Below are 17,303 nucleotides of genomic sequence, written 5' to 3'. Positions count from 1 at the left end.
TACTGACTGTGGAACGCTCATGCCGTCCCATTTGTCCTGAAGCCCTGAAAGGGCCATGCAGTTTGTCAGAGGTAGCCCTGCAGTGGATTCACAAGAGGGAGCAGCAGCATGGCTTGTTACAAGGGCTCCCACATCCCTCCCCTGCAGGGAGATTTCATTTCTAAGCTCTGCAGCACTGTCACAAAGCTGTTCTGCCATGACCTTGAAATAAGTCTTTCCTCTCCCTGATGTGCGGGGGATCTCGCGATCCATGAAGGCGCATGTATCCTCTGAGAGGGAGTGCAGGCCCAGCAGCTGTCTCTTGCAGGCGTTCTTAGCCCAGCTGTGCGTTCTCGCAGGGTTGCTTGTGAAGGCCGGGCTACATACGCTGGTTGGTTGTAGGGCACTGGTGTTGGGTTGCCCAAGGCGGCACAGGCTGGGTCACTCACTCTGGTTTGTTATTGTAGGGTTGCTTGTAAGGGTTGGCTGCATTACAGGTATTTGGGAGTAATGAGCACTGGGCTGTGTGTGTTGGCAATAAGCCAGCACTCTGTGGAAAGAAATGGAGGCACTTAGCAAAATGAGATCATGGGGTTAGGCAGCTCTGGCATCTTCCCTTAGGAAGCCCCCTCATCCTTCCCAGAGTGACATGGGCTCACGGTCAGCAGGGAAACAGGAATGAGTGGCCCCCTTGGGGCAGAGAGAGGGGTCCTGGGAGAGGAGTGTGTGGGGACCCACCAGCTCAGGGCAGCAGAACTGAACCAGGAGTGTGATGTGAGTGGGACAGATGGGCTTTCCGAGGCTGCTGCAAGCGGGCTCACCGCAGCTGCACTACCGTCAGGAAGAGCCGTTCCCACACCAGCAAACTCCCCAGCTCCTGGGCCGTGCTGCCCTGCTCCATCGTTCCTCTGGGATCCTGAAGATGGCAGCCTATGGTACTGCTCACACGCTATCCCCTCCGCGAAATCCTCCATTTCCTCACTTCCCTTGGCTCCGTGTGACCTGACCTGACGCCAGCTGACACCGACTCATCTGCTCCAACGCAGCCCCCATGACCAGGAGGGGCTCGGCACTCACCCCCGTGGGAGGCGAAACACCATCCCGCTGCCTTCAGACACGCCTTCCCATTCAATGGGCACGGGGCTGCCAGAGCCTCCATTGGCTCTGTCAGCCCCGGGTGTGTGCATGGGCTCGGCCTCTCCATCAGCCCCTCTCTGGTGCAGGTGTGGTGGGGGAGCAGGGGCGTGTCTCTCTGTCAGGGAGTTTATCAGGCAGCGTATTGGGATCCAGGTTCTGCTCAGCCCCACTGGAACTCTCCCGACAGGAGGGATCCGGTTGCCCTGGGCCCCTTGTGCAGTGTGGGGGGGGGGGGGGGGGGGGGCCCCGGCCCCCGTGGGGGGGGGGGGGGGGGGGGGGGGCGTGGACTCCCCTCCCAGCAGAGGCAGGATGGATCTGGCTGGGGAGCAGGATGTGCAGCAAGAACACTTGCAGTTCTCTGCACACTGACCTAAGGACAACTGGCTGTCACGCTTCACAGTGTCAGCTGGCTGGGGAGAGGGTTGCACACCTGGCCAGGTGCATGATGGGGATTTTTTTAAACTTTCTCTGCACCATCAAGTACTGGGACCAGCCAGTGCAGCAGGGGACATGAAGGGGGCATCAGATTAGATGGGCCCATTGATCTGATCCAGCTCAGCAAGGACAGAGGATGCTGGGCACATGGGCCCACTAGTCTCTTCTGGTGCAGCAGCTTCCACCTTCGTAGCGGTCTTCCCAAATTCCTTCCCGCACTCGCGTGCCCCCGAGCTGAACTCGCCTTGAGTAGGGTTTCTCCCACCAGACACAGTGGCTTTCCCGTTTGCTCTCCATTATTTTGGGGCTCCCTTAGACTGATGCTGGAGCCTTGAGGAGCAGTCCCAGCTGTGGCTGGGCGCTGTCTATCTGGGAGGCGGCCCCTGGCAGGAGGAAGTGGGTGAGATGTACTGGGTAACTACGCCGCGCCCCATAACCGACAAAGGGGATTGCACTTCCACCCTGTCCAGAGGGGGAGTTGTGCGATCTGCAAAGGGGAGTGAGCTAGACGGGGGCGCCCAGAGCATGCCCACTGCGTGTGAAGAGGAGGTGCCCAATGTAGTAACAGGCCAAACTGGCAAGGGCCAGGCTAAGGCTGCTCCTGCTGATGGGGCAGCAAATCCTGCAGCCTCTGTGGGAGGAGGGGATTGGCCTATGCTCAGACCCTCCAGCTGGCCCTTGATTCCCCCAGACTCATGGATCCGTCCTCAGGGCTGAAGAGCCATTGGTGTAAGGGGATAAAGCAGGGCCGGGTCTCTGCAGGACGCAGACGTGGCTGGAGCAGGTGCCTAAAAGTTCTTGTCACTTGGTACCAAAGAGGGGTTGGGAGGGGGACTTGCTCCAGAGTACGTGGCAGAGAAAAGGGGGTGGGGGATATGCACCAGCTTAGAGCATGCCAGAGCCGGGCACTCCCCTTGTCTGGAGATGGGGTATTTGCCCCTCCTGGAGTCGCTGCTGGGCTGGCGACTCCACATAGCCTGGAATGGAGGAGTGTCAAGGCTGCTTCCCCACTTTGAACTTTAGGGTACAAATGTGGGGGCCTGCATGAAGACTTCTAAGCTTAACTACCAGCTTAGATCTGGTCCGCTGCCACCATTCCCAAAGCTAATTCCCTTCCCTGGAAAGCCTTGAGGAAACCTTTCACCAATTCCCTGGTGAATACAGATCCAACCCCCTTGGATCTTAAAACAAAGAGAAATTAACCATCCCCCTCCTTTCCCCCACCAACTCCTGGTGAATACAGATCCAACCCCCTTGGATCTAAAAACAAGGAAAAATCAATCAGGTTCTTAAAAAGAAGGCTTTTAATTAAAGAAAAAGATAAAAATCATCTCTGTAAAATCAGTATGGAAAATAACTTTACAGGGTAATCAAACTTAAAGAGCTCAGAGGACCTCCCTCTAGCCTCAGGTTCAAAGTACAACAAACAAAGATAAACACTCTAGTAAAAGGTACATTTACAAGTTGAGAAAACAAAGTAAAACTAACACGCCTTGCCTGGCTATTTACTTACAAGTTTGAAATAGGAGAGACTTGTTTAGAAAGATGTGGAGAACCTGGATTGATGTCTGGTCCCTCTCAGTCCCAAGACCGAACAACCCCCTAAGAGCACAAACAAAAGCCTTTCCCCCACCCAAGATTTGAAAGTATCTTGTCCCCTTATTGGTCCTTTGGGTCAGGTGTCAGCCAGGTTACCCGAGCTTCTTAACCCTTTACAGGTAAAAGGATTTGGAGTCTCTGGCCAGGAGGGATTTTATAGTACTGTACACAGGAGAGCTGTTACCCTTCCCTTTATAGTTATGACAAGGAGCCAGGCCTCCTGGGTGTGCATGTAACTGAAGGGGAACAGATATGCCTGGCTGAGGCAAAGGGGACTGGGGAGCTGGGAAAAATGCCAGCTCAGCTCACCCAGGGGAGAAAGGGCCAATGTCAGGGCATGGCTTCCCTGCAGGAGGAAGGGGCTTCAGGCCTCCAACCCCACTGCCCTGTGTCCCAGCCTGTCCTGAGCAAGTCACCTTCCCGTTTCGACGAGCTCGGAGCGGCGGCTCTGCATAGGGGAGGCAGATCTGTGCAAGTACCGTTCCCTTTCAGAGTGTTGCTGATCCCCGCCCTTTGGGAGCTCACCCAGGATGCCCCCTGGCACTAAAACCAGCACAGTGCCCCTTGCTCCCGGGATTCCAGCTCCCCACTAAGCGCTCTCTGTCTGGTTTGGATTTGCAGGAGGCCAGCAGCACAGTGAAGGAGTGAGAGTTGCTGGGAGCTACCAAACGTCGCTGACCGCCACCAGGCACCATGATGACGAGCAGCGGTCCCTCAGACAGGTATGGCCAGGCCTCAGTGTGCATGCACACGCGTCCCCTGGAAACATCGCCTCCCGCGCTGGTCCCCAACCAGCCCCTCCTGACAGAACCACAGCTGCAGTGGTGTTTACAGGACCCTCTCCCTGCAGGCTCACCAAGTGACAGGATCTCCAGAAGAGCCCAAGGACCCATGGGATGAGCCCACAGGTGCCATGATCTTGGCAAATCCAATGTCCCTGGAACTTGGAGGTGGGATGGTGGGGAGCTATTGTTGTCCCCAAACCCAGAAACCCTGCTGCCCTGCCTTCTGCCCTGGCCCTGCAGCTGAGGGCTGGGGGAGCAGCAGCCAGTGCTGTGCTATATGTAGCTCTATGGTGGAGCCCAGTCTGTAGCACCTGACGTGACTAAAGCAGCAGGATCGGGTCTGTGGCTCTCTCCTCCCTTGGAGGCTCTCCTTAGTTTTCCCATAGCTCATGGGCTGCAAACATTCTGCACTGCAAGGAGGAAGATGAATACTAAGAGACTTGGCCCCCTCCCACATCTGTCAGCACACATCTGGCTGCCACGGGCCTGTGAGCAGCCAACACCCTCGCTCCCTCCCTCTTTCATAACAGCTTGGAAATCCCCTTTAGGTCCCAGGGCAGCTGAACCATTGCACTCTTGCTTAATGTCAGTGGGAGGAGGGGACACTCTCAGCACTCGCAGGGCTCCACACAACCCCCCCTGGGCCAAGCAGACCCCCTTCTCCCCACTGCCCCTCTCCTACAATAGAGATCCATTCTCCTGCCTTCGCATCAATGCCATATGGAGTGTCAGATGTAGCTTCCCTCCCCCTCCCCCCCGGTTACACCTCGTTGGGGGCACCCAGTCTCTTCTCTGGGAAGGCACACGCAGCGGGTAAGGAAGTGGGAGCCCCTGGTGTTCGCAGCTAATAACCCACTTGGCCTTATTTCTCCAAACTCCGACACATCCAACCTCCCATTAGGGGATTCTGGGTCCAACAGGCGGGTGCTGTACTAAGCAGCACTATGATTAGAGCTGCCACTAGGGGGCAGTCAGGACTCCGCGTGCCCATTTGACTGCATTAAGGCCTAGGTCGACAAAAGCAGCTATTGGCTTTCAGTGTCCCAGGTTGGATGTCTAGGGCCTGATTCTCAGAGGGGCTGAGCACTCCCCACTCCAGGTGAAGCCAGTGGGAGCTGCGGGTGTTCAGCACCTCTGTAAAAACAGGCACAACGGCGCAGCGCCCCACTGAATGGAGAACCCTCTGACAAAGGCTTGGGTGTCCTGGTGGCTAAGCAGCTGACCATGTGCTCTCAGTGCTACACTGGAGGCAAAAGCGCTAAAGCGATCCAGGGATGTGTAAACGGGAATCTCGAGTAGGAGTGGAGAGGTTCGTTTACCGTTGTATTTGGCACTGGTGTGACTGCTGCTGGCACACTGTGTCCAGTTCTGGTGCCCACAGACCAGTCAAGAAGGAGGTTGATAAATTGGGGAGAGGTTCAGAGAAGAACCACAAGAATGATTAAAAAATTAGAAAACAGGCCTTATAGTGATAGACTCAAGGCGCTCAATCTATTTAGCTTAACAAAGAGACGGTTAAGGGGTGACTTGATTCCAGTCTGTAAGTATCTATATGGGGAACAAATAGTTAATAATGGGCTCTTCGAGCTAGCAGATACAGGTACAACATAATCCAATGGCTGGAAGTCAAAGCGAGGCAAATTCAGACTGGAAATAAGACCGAGTTTTACTAGGGAGGGTAATTAACCACTGGATCAATTTACCAAGGGTCGTGGTGGATACTCCAGCACTGGCAGTGTTTAAACCAAGATTGGATGTTTTTCTAAAAGATCTGCTCTGGGAATTATTCTGGGGCAGTTCTCTGGCTTGTGTTATATGGGGGGGTCAGACTAGATGATCACAATGGTCCCTTCTGTCCTGGGAATCTCTGAATCTGGGAGCTGGCAGGTGACATTAGTGCTTGTAAGGGTGCTGCAGAATTCAGCAGGGGTGCCCCAAAGGCTAGTGTGTATGTCTGTGTTGTGTTGTGTGAGGGAGATTGAGCAGCACCAGCCTGCACTGCCCTGAGGTCCAGGAAGTATAATTAATGTCTGCTTAAGGGAGCCTAGAGCTGGAACAGCCGGGGGCTGCAGGTCAGGGGTGAGGGGCCCTGGCAGAGCTGTGGGGGGGAGCCCAGGGCTGGGATAGCGGGGGGGCTGCAGGTCAGGGGTGATGGGCATTGGCAGAGCTGTGGGAGTGGCAGGTAGTCCAGGCCCCTGCCTTCTCCGAGAAAATCTCTCCTCCGCCCTCCCTTTATGAACACTGAACCTAAGCTAATTCATGATTCGGTGCCTCCTTCCTCTCTCCCCTGTTCTGGGCCAGGGATGGTCAGGAGATGGGGGCAATATCCACGTATCCTCCTCCCGCCTGTCCTGTCCCAGCAGCAGCCTGCTCAGAGACCCTCTGACTCTGCCCATCTCTCGCACAGGTATAAAGCCGTCTGGCTGATCTTCTTCATCCTCGGCCTGGGGACACTGCTGCCATGGAATTTTTTCTTGACAGCCACCAGGGTAAGGAGCTCTGGGCCCTGTGTGTGTGGCGCGTGCGGCCCTTGCTCGTGTTGGTGTGGGAACTGGTGTGCACCAGGAGGGACGTGCATGAGGCATGGGTGATGCAGTCTGGGTGTGTCGGAGGCGGGTGCGTTCATTTCGCTCTCTCCGTTTCAGTATTTCACCAACCGCCTCGGGGATCCCCCGAACGTTTCCTCCTCGGAACGCCTCCCTGGGCTGAACAGCACGTATGAGGGCCGGGAGCTTCCCCCCACCTACCTGCAGGCCAGGTTCAACAACGTCATGACACTCTGCGCCATGCTACCCCTGCTCATCTTCACCTGCCTCAACTCCTTCCTCCACCAGAGGTGAGTCTGGGCCTCTGCCCTGGCCCAGTCCCTCATCTCCATCCCCTCTGGCCAAGCGGGGAACTCAGCCTCCCGCTGGGTCCCCTTCACCCACAGAGCCCAGCTGGACCAATCCCCACTCAACACAGCCTGGCCTTTGTGACCCAATTCCCCTTTGAGGCAGGCCTGCCGAGGTGGGTGCCTCCCGCAGCCCCCCATGGTCCTGCTGGTGGGGTCTCTTCTCACTGAGGGGCTCTCTCTTGCCACCCTGCAGGATCCCCCAGAAAGTCCGTATCCTGGGCAGCCTGGTTGCCATCCTTCTGGTCTTCGTGATAACGGCTGCCTTGGTAAAGGTCCCCCTGGAGCCGCTCCCCTTCTTCGTTGTTACCATGGTCAAGATCATCCTCATCAATTGTGAGTGGGGCCTTGGGCAATCCTGGATGCTACTGGGATCGGGGAAGCTGGCCCCAGAGGGGTGGAAAGAGGCACGGGCCCCGTTCCACCTCTCCCTTCACTGTTACCCTGGGCAGCGCCAACCCACTCTGCTGCTACAGGGTCTCGCGTCTGGGTCTGATCTCCTGGCGCTGAAGTGTATGGCTACTCCTCCCCCAGCAGGAGGCGCTGTAGGGAGCAGGGCAGGGGCATGGCTGTGGGGGGAGCTCCCAGCCATCCTGGACCCAGCCTCCCCCAGCAGGAGGTGCCGTAGGGAGCCGGGCAGGGGCACTGGCCATGATGTAGTGTGGATCCGCAGTTCGTCTTGCAGCGGGGGTGGGAGAAGGGCACTGTTCTGTGTCACCCCTATTTGCCGATCCTCATTATTACCTGTCTTTGTCCTTGCAGCCTTTGGTGCCATCCTCCAAGGCAGCCTCTTTGGATTGGCTGGGCTGCTGCCTGTCAGCTACACAGCCCCCATCATGAGCGGGCAGGGCATGGCAGGGACCTTCGCAGCTCTGGCCATGATCTGCGCTATCTCCAGTGAGTAACTCCCATGCGGACCCATCTACAGCCCTCCAGTCGCCACCTTCCAGTGGGATCTGCTGCAAAACCGCCTGTGCCCAGGAGCCACAGGAGGGCCTGCTCGGTACAGAGGCGGTGCAGGTTGCCCTTCTCCTGATCCACCACAGTTCAGAGCCAGCTGCCAGGGCACCTCTAGGGAAGGGCACACTTGGGGGTCACTCTGGGGGGGGCACTAAAATCCAATTTTTGGGGAGGTGATCACTGCAGGGGGTCTCCACAGGCTTCTGCAAACATCCTGTCCTAGGAGAGGGGTGTCCTCTGGCAGATCTGGGGGGGGCCCCCCAAGTCTCTCCCCTATTGTTGCTTTCCCCAGCAACCCCCTCTGCCCTTCCCTCACCTCTGGCCTCTCTCCTCTCTGTGCTCCCAGGCGGCTCATTGCTGGCAGACAGCGCCTTTGGCTACTTCATCACAGCCTGCGTGGTGGTCCTGCTGGCCATCGGCTCCTACATCCTGCTGCCCCGCCTGGTAAGGACTCGCCCTTCTTGGGGAGGTGCGGGGTGGGGACCACCCAGCCAGCAGAGGGGAGGGGGGGGCGCTGTGCTCCACAGGAGCCATAGTGCAAAGGGAAGCCAGCCTCATTCCTGTGCCTGCAGGCTTCCCCAGTGACACTCCAGTCCTGGCCGTGGACAGCCCCCATCCCTGGGAGCAGTGAGGTCCACCCCACACACACGCACATGTGAGCTCTCTGGGTGGTCTCTCTGCAGGATTTCTTCCGTTACCACTCAATGAAAGACAAGACCGAGTATCGGGTCCACGAGAGGCATGCTGAGCTGGAGACCAAGATCGACCTGATCAAGAAAGGTGAGGCACGCCAGGGGGAGGGGAATATTGACAGGTGGGCTGGAGGGGGAGCTGGGGACTGGAGCTGGACCTGGGGAGGCTACTGGCTCTGGGGAAGCCTGCAGCCCCTCTGCATGCGGCCCGGCCCGGAATCCCGGGGGAGGGGGAAGCGGCAGGCGTGAGCAGTTCTGGCTCTGGGACTGGGCTCAGGCGTGGAGCTACTGGCCGCACCTGGGGTCACCCACCACCTTGGGACCTCCCCTCACCCTTCCTGTCTCTCCCTACAGATGAGCCCAATGGGGTGGAACAGAGTTACCCGAGCAACACGGCCCCCCAAGTTCCCGGCCAGAAGCCCTCCGTCTTCAGCATCTTTAAGAAGGTACGTGAGTCGGTGACACCCCCTACCCCTCATGCCTGGGTTATGGGTCCCTGGGCCACGTCTCTACCTCCCTGCATATTTGGGTAACGGGTCCTGGCTCTGTTTTCACCCTCCAGATCTGGGTCATGGCTCTGTCCGTCTGCTTGGTCTTCACTGTCACCATTGGGGTCTACCCGGCCGTCACCGCCGAGGTAAAGTCCACGATCGCCGGGAGAAGCAATTGGGGTGAGTGACAGCAGACTTCCTAGCGTTCATCGCTGGGGAGACTAGGGACGGGGCGGGCTAGAAGCGAGCAGACCCCCAGGGGCAGTGCTGGAGGAAAGTGGGGGTCGGGTGTGGAAGGAGCTACAGGGTAGAGGCCCCAGTGACATCTGTTGGCAACCTGAGAGCTGGACAGGCCCGCTGTGCCCTCTGACAGACTGGGCGCCAGGTTTCCCTCCCGGCTTGGGCAGGATCCATGGGCAATGGTGTGGGCTGGGCCCAGGCCCTGTCCTGGCTGCTGAGGAGACGTGGAGAGTCGTGTTGGAGGAAGAGGGAGGGTGCGAGCCTGTGCCCCTGGGAGGGGCCATGTTGTTGGGTAAGGCCTGATTCCCCCTGTCTCCTCTGCACTGTGGGGGGCACCTCACGCAGCAGACAGGAGGGGGTGGGGTGTCCTGTCACCTGTCACTCACCCTTCCTCTCTCTCCAGAGATGTACTTCATCCCTGTCTCCTGTTTCCTGATGTTTAATGTCTTCGACTGGCTGGGACGGAGCCTCACGGCCATCTGCTTGTGGGTAAGTATGGGGCAGAGCGGAGGGGGCAAGGGCCTGGCAGCTGGGCCCTGACCCGTCAGCCAATCAGAGTTCACCTCTCGGGGCTGCCCTGTGTCCTGACAGCCCAGCTGCCCATGCAGGACACAAGGAAGTGGGTGCTGGCAAATTAGCACAAGGGGCTCTGCATTGAATTCTGCTCCTGGCTCTGGGAGCTGAGCGAGGACTGTTTGGGTTAGAGCAGGGTGCTGGGAGTCCAGACTCCTGGTTTCTGTCCCTGGCTCTTACCGCCTCATGGCATGCCCTTGTGTGAGTCATTTCCCTGCGCCCTGCCTCAGTTTCTCCACCTGTACAATAGGGATCCTGCTGCTGACCCCTACCTCCCAGTGGACTGGGGCTCAAGTACAATTGTGTGTACGTGCGAGGGAAGGGCCAGGGGTGACTATCATGGAGATGTAGGGAGCCCGTCCCCCTGGAATCCTGTCCTGTCTCTTTTGGCTGGGGGAAGCTAAATGCACTGTGAATTTGGGCTGTTTTTCCAGCTGAGTCTGACACGCTTTTCCCAACTCCCTGGGAAATGGCTGTAACGGGCACCCCAGAGAGAGCTAGCAAGCAAGGGGATGGTGCCCTGAGGGACACCAGCAGCTGGGGGCAGCAAAGTACTGCAGGGAGAGAAGTGGAGAGCCCAGAGAAAAGCGAGGTGCAGGATGCCAAGGGCATAGAAGGGACCCATAGGTGGTACTGGCAGAAAGCCATCAGCTGCCTTGTGGAGAGTGCAGAGGGCAGCAGCTACTTGGGAGGGAGGAGACCAGGGAGCAGAAGTAGATGGGCTGCTCTGGGTGTGTGTGTGACAGGGCAGGAGGGGTGGGGATGGCAGCTGGCAAATATCTCCAGTGGCAGACATGGGACACTAGCTGGGGCTCTGAGTTACTACAGAGAATTCTTTCCCAGGTGTCTGGCTGGTGGGTCCCACCCACATGCTCAAGGTCTAACTGATCATCATATTTGGGGTCGGGAAGGAATTTTCCCCGAGGTCAGACTGGCAGAGACCATGGGGAATTTCTCCTTCCTCAGCAGCTTGTGGCACGGATCATTTGTGGGTTTGATCTAGAGTCAATAGTGGGTTCTCTGTAACTTGAAATCTTTAAATGAGGATTGGAGGACGTCAGTAACTCAGCCAGCGGTTAGGGGCCCGTCACAGGAGTGGGTGGGCGAGGTTCTGTGGCCGGCGACGTGCAGGAGGTCAGACTGGATGATCATGATGGTCCTTTCTGGATTAAAGTCTGAGTGGGAGCTAGGTCCAAGGGAAGAGCAGTTCACTGCTGGGGAGAGGAGGAGGTGGGAGAGGATGGAGCTGAGGGGTCTCCAGCTGGGAAGGAGGGCGTGAGCCCAAGTGAAGTTGGAGAGATGGGTAGGAGACGGAAGGAGCGCAGGTGCTGGGGAGGTCCGAGAGGGGATCTGGTGAATGGGAGCGGGGGCGGGATCCTGTGCAGTTCCAGTTAGACGTTCCCATGGTGCTGTTTTCCCGGCAGTGTGGCTTGGAGGAAACCATCTCCTCAATTGCAGCCTCCTTGTAAACAAACCCAGGCTGCAGCTACACAAACAGCTGGCTGGGGCAGAGGAGGAGCAGCGGGGAGGGCTGCACTGCTCGCAGGCACTCTAGGGCTGGGCTCACAAAGGGCACCAAATGGGCTACAGTCCCCTCCATGGCAGCAGTGCCCAAGGCTGCCCCTTCCCTGGCCCCTCTCTGTCTCTTTCTCTTGCCCCCTCGGGCCTGCCCCATATGGTGCCATTGAAGCTCTGGAGTTCTATGGCGTTTGCTGTGGGGTTGGGGTCTGGTGCTGTACCCACTCTGCCCTGGAATTGCCACCTGCCATCCTCCAGGCACGGCCAGCAGCAGGGAACTGAGAATGCAGGAGCAGGGCTAAACACCCCCCCGTAGCCAGCATGTGTCTCTGGCTCTTCTTGCCTCCTCCACGTCCCATACAATGCTTCCCCCATTACTGTTCAGGCTGTTTGTTTGAATAAACTCTTGACAGCATGAGACAACGGGGAGCCTGTCCGGTCTGAGCCAGCCGGCCTGGCCAAGCTAGGATCCCCTGCTGCCAGGAGCTGCCTCTCTGAACCTCCCTCCCGGCAGTGGGGTCACATCGTCTGACTGCCCTCGCCCTCGGCCCCGAGCTACCTCGCCAGGCCACATCCCCGCTGGCAGGAGATGGTTCCAAAACAGCTCTATGGAACTCGGATGTGGCTGCATGTGGTTTGGTCTGGCTGATCCGCCGGAGGCCCTCCTTTCCTGGGGTGGGGCCGCTCAGTCAACAGGACGCTGGTTTTGGCTCTGCCCACAAACCCGCCGACTGGCCCGCCCCAATCCCGCAGCATACTTTGTGCCCACGACTGCCCCACCGCCGTGCCAGGCCAGCCCAATGTGCCCTGCAGGGTCCCGAGCTGAGGGGACAACGAAGGCTCGTGTCAGACGCAGGCAGTGAAACCTGGCTCCGGGACCTTAGGGTGACCCCATTGCAACCACTCTGGAGAGGCCTGGGTGGAACTGAGAAGAGCGGCTGGGATGTCCCAGCGTCGTCATGTCCATGGGGCACGTTGTCACACCCAGCTGGAGAAAGACAAAGATGGGGGTCCCACTCTGCGCTGAACCTGCCAAAGGGAAGGGACTGAGCAGGGCAGGTACCAGCCAGAACCGAAGTGTTCCCTTGGGAGGGCTCATCCCAGCAGACTCAGCAGGCAGGAGAAGGGAGACTGACCAGAAACTGGCCAAGCCAGTGCCTCCGTCACTAGCTGGGGCAGGGGTCAGAGAGCATGGGGCAGGAGAGCTCAGGGAGCTGGTGAAAGCCGACCGGCAGTACGGGCATTTCCCATGGATGGCTGTGCCCTCAGGAGAGGGCGTGGGGCTGCATGCGTGCAGGGCTTTCACAGCTGCCATCAGCCTGTTGTTTTCCATCTGTTAGTTATTGGCTCTGCAGAGCCCTGGCTCAGCATTCTGGCTCCTGCCGCCGCCCAGCGCTCCAGCAGCACGAGTCAGCAGGCTGGAAAAGTCCCAGCCCAGTCCTAGGGAATGGGCCTGAAGGGGTTGCAAGAGCCAGGGACTGCGTCCCAGTGACCTGCCTGCTGACCCTGCTATTCTCCCTGGGGCCTAAGCCAGCAGCTCCAGCACAGGAGCTCAGTGACTCCAGTCCTCCCCAGCCACATTCGCATCGGTCGGGGGCGCAGGCAGTGCAAAGGGCATTGCAGGGCAGAGAGAGGGAGCCCGGGTCACTCAGCAGCACCCCCTTTGAGTGGGTAGGCACCGCACTGAGCTGCCTGGGTTAGAAGGGGGGGCCTAGAGTTGAGTAGGACAATGGGAAGCTCCCTCAACAGGCTCCTTCCTACCCCTTACCAGTGTGGCTCCCCCCTCCGCCCTCACCTCTTGCTGTCGGATGCACCTTAGTGCCCTGCGGGTGCCGTAGGAAGACGCCCCTCGCCTGCCTGGTTCCCTGGCGCCCTGCGGGTGCTGTGGGGAGACACCCCTCGCCTGCCTGGTTCCCCAGCGCCCTGTGGCACACCACCCACTCATAGGTCTGGGTTTTTTTCTCTCTCTCTCCCAGCCCGGGAAAGACAGCCGGCTCCTGCCCTTCATGGTGGCTGCCCGCATAGTCTTCATCCCCCTCTTCATGCTGTGCAACGTGCAGCCCCGCAGCCACATGCCCGTTTTCTTTCACCATGACGCCTGGTACCTCAGCTTCATCATCCTCTTCTCCGTCTCCAATGGCTACCTGGCCAGCCTCTGCATGTGCTTCGGGCCCAAGTGAGTGTGACCTGAGGCGGGGGGAAGGGACCCAAGGGACCTCTTACCACGCAACAGCCCATGCTGCTGCACTGGGTACTGGCTGGTGGCAATTCTGCCTCTGGGCACAGCCCCTTATCCAGGCCCTGCCTGAAGGGACTGGGGGTTTCCCCTATCTAATGGGTGCTTCTCCAGTTGCCTTGGTGCGGTGGGTTAGGATCACTCTCCCCATGTTACAGAGGGAGAAATGGGGGGGGGGGGATTCGCCCCAGGCCACCCAGGTGTCCTGGCTCCCAGTCCTGTGCTTCAGCCACAAGTCTTCTCCTTCCTCCACAGCCCAGAGCTGAGCTCAGACTTGTGCCTCCTAAAAGAGGAGTAAAAGCGACAGGGGCCAGGGCTGATCCCTGGCGGGGGGGAGAGCTGCCCCCAGAGCTAGGCAGCCAAAGGCGACTGGCCCTGCAGAGCGCTCGGCCAGGGACACGGCCTCGGCCCCAGCGCAGGGAGCTGCTGGGCTCGGCCGGGCGGCCTGCAATCTGTCAAGGCAGGGGGGATGCTGGCGCCGGGAGCTGCAGAGTGGCGCTTTGCCTGACACTTAGCAGCCGCGCTCTTTTTACGAGCCCATAACTCAGAGCTGGGCACTCATCCCAGCGGGGTGTGCGGATGGGATTACTGCTGTGGAGAAGCCCTGACGGGAAGCAGTCAGCACCCTCCCTGCCCTTCGCTGTGGCTACCCCCTCGGCCCCCTTCCCTTCCAGAAGCAGGTGCCCTCCCTGCCCCCCTTTCCCTCTCCCCATCACCAGTGTGTGTGATTATCAAGTGGCAGCCATTCTAGCGCTCCTCCCTGCTCCTGGCCTGGCCGGCCTGGTTCCTAACCCCGCCCCCCTGCTGCACATACAGCGCGAGCTCAACCCCAGACTCAGCTTCAATCCCGTGTGACTGTGTGTGACACCCCGGCCCAGCCCCCCCATTCCTCACACAGCCTGAAACGAACGTGCTCCTGGTTTGAGCACCACCCTCAGTGCAGACTTCTGCTCTTCCTGCCATGTTCCAGCAGAGGGAGCATGAGAGCACCACCGACTGCTTGTGCCGGGCCTACATACACTCTGCCAGTGCTTTTCCAACGCCTAACAGCTGGGCAGTTCAATGAACTCGCTCCCCAGCGCATTCCCAGTGGAGCAAAAGGAGCCCAGGCCTCCTGCCTGCCACCATACATGCCATCCTGTCCCCTCCTTCCCTACAGTGTCAGTACCCCAGCCCTGGGGGGGCCTTGCAAACTCGACTAAACTGTTCTCTGTCAGGCACTTGAGACTTCTCTTTGATGATAGAACAATTGGTCTCTAAAGGGCCCTGGCTCCCCTGGCCACAGGGCGGGGAGAAGAGCCTGTGTGTGCCCCAGGATCCCCCCAGCCCCTCACTCGGACCCACAAGCAGGGGTTAAAGCACAGATCTGGGAGTCAGGAGACCTGGGTTCTCAACCCATCTCTGCTACAAGGGGTGGGGCATCCCGCAGAAATATCTTAACTGCTCTGTGCCTTGGTCTCCCCATCTGTGTGGGGAGCCTAGAGCTGGGACAGCCGGGGGCAGGGTGGGAGGAGACGGGGGGCAGCCCGCCTGCTCTAGTTCCCACACTGTTCTGCTGAAGTGCGCATTGAGAAGCTCTTTAGGTCCCTCCTAGTCCTTCTGCCGGGGGTGGCGCAGGATCATTCCCCAAGGACAACTCCTAGTTCATTCCAGGTCCTCCTTCCCTTTCCCCTCAGCCCTGAGAATGGAGGGGGAGATGTGGGGAAGCCGCAGGGCACCGATTCCTGCAGAAGGGCTTAGGACTGGAGCCACCAAGGGTGGGGGCTGGTGCATAGTGCCGCTGGGCTGACGCTTCTCTCCTCCCCCAGGAAGGTGCTCACCCACGAAGCTGAGACGGCCGGAGCCATCATGGCCTTTTTCCTCTCGCTGGGCCTGGCGCTGGGAGCCGTGTTCTCCTTCCTCTTCCGGGTGGTGATCTAGCGGGGAGGCAGCATGGACACTGAGGCCGTGCTTAGCTCAGCTTCTCATCCCCTGGCCAGCGCATAGAGGCTACGGTGCTGGGGGGGACGTCTCCTGTGCACTGCTATGAACTCTCACTGCCTTAGCAGACCTTATGCCCTGTGACCTGGGGAGTGACCTCCACCTGCCCTGAGGATGGCTTGGGGCTCCTAGGGCTGGGTCACTTTGCCCTACCCCCGGCTTGTATGATGGCTCCAGGACTTGTGTGCCATCATGTGCCCCCTGTACTGTGTGTGACCGCTGGATCCCATGCACACACAGATCTCCCCCTGCCCGGTGTTGTGTGACTTTCTCCCCACACACAGATGCCAGGATCCTGTCTCGAATTCATATCACACCCGCCAAGTGTGGGGTCCTTGGCTCAAAAGAGAAGAGAGTGCCTGGGGTCACTGCTCCCTTGGGGGCTGCTTGTGACTTGCTCTCCCCATCCCGGCCTCCTCTCAAGGGGTCCCTGGAGAGTTCACCCTTGTCCAGTTTCTCTCCCCCTGCCCCCAGCAAGGGAAATGAACTAACCCCCATGCCTGGCTGAGGGAAGGGGAGCCCTGCAGACTGCACCCCTGCCCCCTCCGCCCTATATACGTGTGTGCTGCCCATCCCTATAGCTGCTGATCCTCTCAGACTTTTGTGGCTTTATTCCTTCCCACTCCCTCCCAAGAGCTAGGGAATGTCATGACTCCAGATGGGGAACTGGGGCAGGGCTGGAGATAGAGCCCAGGTGTCTGGAGTGCCTGTCAGATGCCTCAATTACTGCACCTCCTTCCTCTTCTCCTGCCCTGGCCTTTCCCCTGCTCCTGACCTCCCTCCAGGTGCCATTCACCCCAGCTGCTTGCACTGCCCCAGACTTTGATCTGCCCCCTGCGGCAGTCCCTGCCTTCCCCAGCAGGAGGTGCTACAGGAGTGGAGCAGGCATGCTAGCAGTGGGGAGCACCCAGAGAGTGAGAAGGCCAATGCAGGACAGCACTGCCACGAGCCACCCCATGCTCCGCGAGGCCTTGCCTGGCTGAGTGCCCCTTGGCGCGGGCGGGGGCCCGGCCCGTTTGTCTCTGTAAATGTATCTGTACAGTTGCCATTTTCTATACAAAGAGTGAACATGCCTCCTCATGTGTCTGCCACTGACTCCCACGCCGCCACTGGGGGAGGGGAGCGCGAGCACCACGCAGGCCTCAGCCACAGGCGTCGGCCTCAGCAGAGCCGGGCCCCCAGAGCTGAGCGTGGCTGGGGGCTGGTGTGGAGACATCTTGGTGTCTCCGTCCTCAGCCCCTATTCAGCTCACTCCCACTCTGGGTTCCCATTTGGGGGGGGTGGGGCTCCATGGCAGTGAGGGGGCAGGGGGTCCCAACCATATCCCCAGCATGTGAACACATGGCCAGTACTTTGAGTGCTGAGAGCAGGCTAGGGGGGCGGGGGTCCAGGGCAGTACTGGCAGGCTGGGGGGGCGGCAGGCTGGGCCGGTACGGGCAGGGTGGGGGTGCTGGGGTCTGATGCCCTGAGAGGTGCTGGAGGGGTGCTAAGCTAATCCATTCTGCAAAACTTGCCCTGGCAGGTGCATTGGCTGAACTGTTGCACCACCTAGTGACCACAATAGTGAACTGCAGCGTTCTGTCCTGTCTCAGCATCCCTGCACCTTTGCCTCTCCTGGAAGCAGTTTCCCCAGAAACATTCTCCCAGCTCCCGCTCCTAGGGACAGCGATGGTTCCTCTGAACACCAGGACTACCTGCCCCTGGCACACACATACACCTGCCAGCTTCACACCAGCATAGCCCGCCACTGATGCCCCCCACCTACACCGCCTGTAACCCATGTCC

General features: G+C 59.2%; 1 protein-coding gene across 4 annotated transcripts in view; it reads left to right on the top strand.

Moving 5' to 3' along the window:
• SLC29A1 (solute carrier family 29 member 1 (Augustine blood group)) overlaps nt 1-16,581 on the top strand; it is a 54,231-nt gene extending 37,650 nt beyond the window's left edge. For all 4 annotated transcript variants that reach the window (XM_024193771.1, XM_024193772.2, XM_024193774.1 and 1 more), the window contains 12 exons: nt 3,772-3,872; nt 6,343-6,424; nt 6,581-6,771; nt 7,025-7,164; nt 7,591-7,725; nt 8,135-8,232; nt 8,472-8,568; nt 8,835-8,926; nt 9,043-9,151; nt 9,615-9,700; nt 13,279-13,478; nt 15,347-16,581. In XM_024193771.1, coding sequence (XP_024049539.1) covers nt 3,844-3,872; nt 6,343-6,424; nt 6,581-6,771; nt 7,025-7,164; nt 7,591-7,725; nt 8,135-8,232; nt 8,472-8,568; nt 8,835-8,926; nt 9,043-9,151; nt 9,615-9,700; nt 13,279-13,478; nt 15,347-15,458 — 1,371 coding nt within the window. In that variant the 5' untranslated portion in view covers nt 3,772-3,843 and the 3' untranslated portion in view covers nt 15,459-16,581. The remainder of the gene's footprint in view (nt 1-3,771; nt 3,873-6,342; nt 6,425-6,580; nt 6,772-7,024; nt 7,165-7,590; nt 7,726-8,134; nt 8,233-8,471; nt 8,569-8,834; nt 8,927-9,042; nt 9,152-9,614; nt 9,701-13,278; nt 13,479-15,346) is intronic.
• The last annotated feature ends 722 nt before the right edge of the window (nt 16,582-17,303 follow it).

Source organism: Terrapene carolina, unplaced genomic scaffold, assembly GCF_002925995.2.
Source record: "Terrapene carolina triunguis isolate 2854851 unplaced genomic scaffold, T_m_triunguis-2.0 Scaffold85, whole genome shotgun sequence".
In the NCBI taxonomy this organism is placed as follows: domain Eukaryota; kingdom Metazoa; phylum Chordata; order Testudines; family Emydidae; genus Terrapene; species Terrapene triunguis.
The sequence above is the reverse complement of the archived record's forward strand: the minus strand, read 5'-3'. Positions and strand labels throughout refer to the sequence as shown.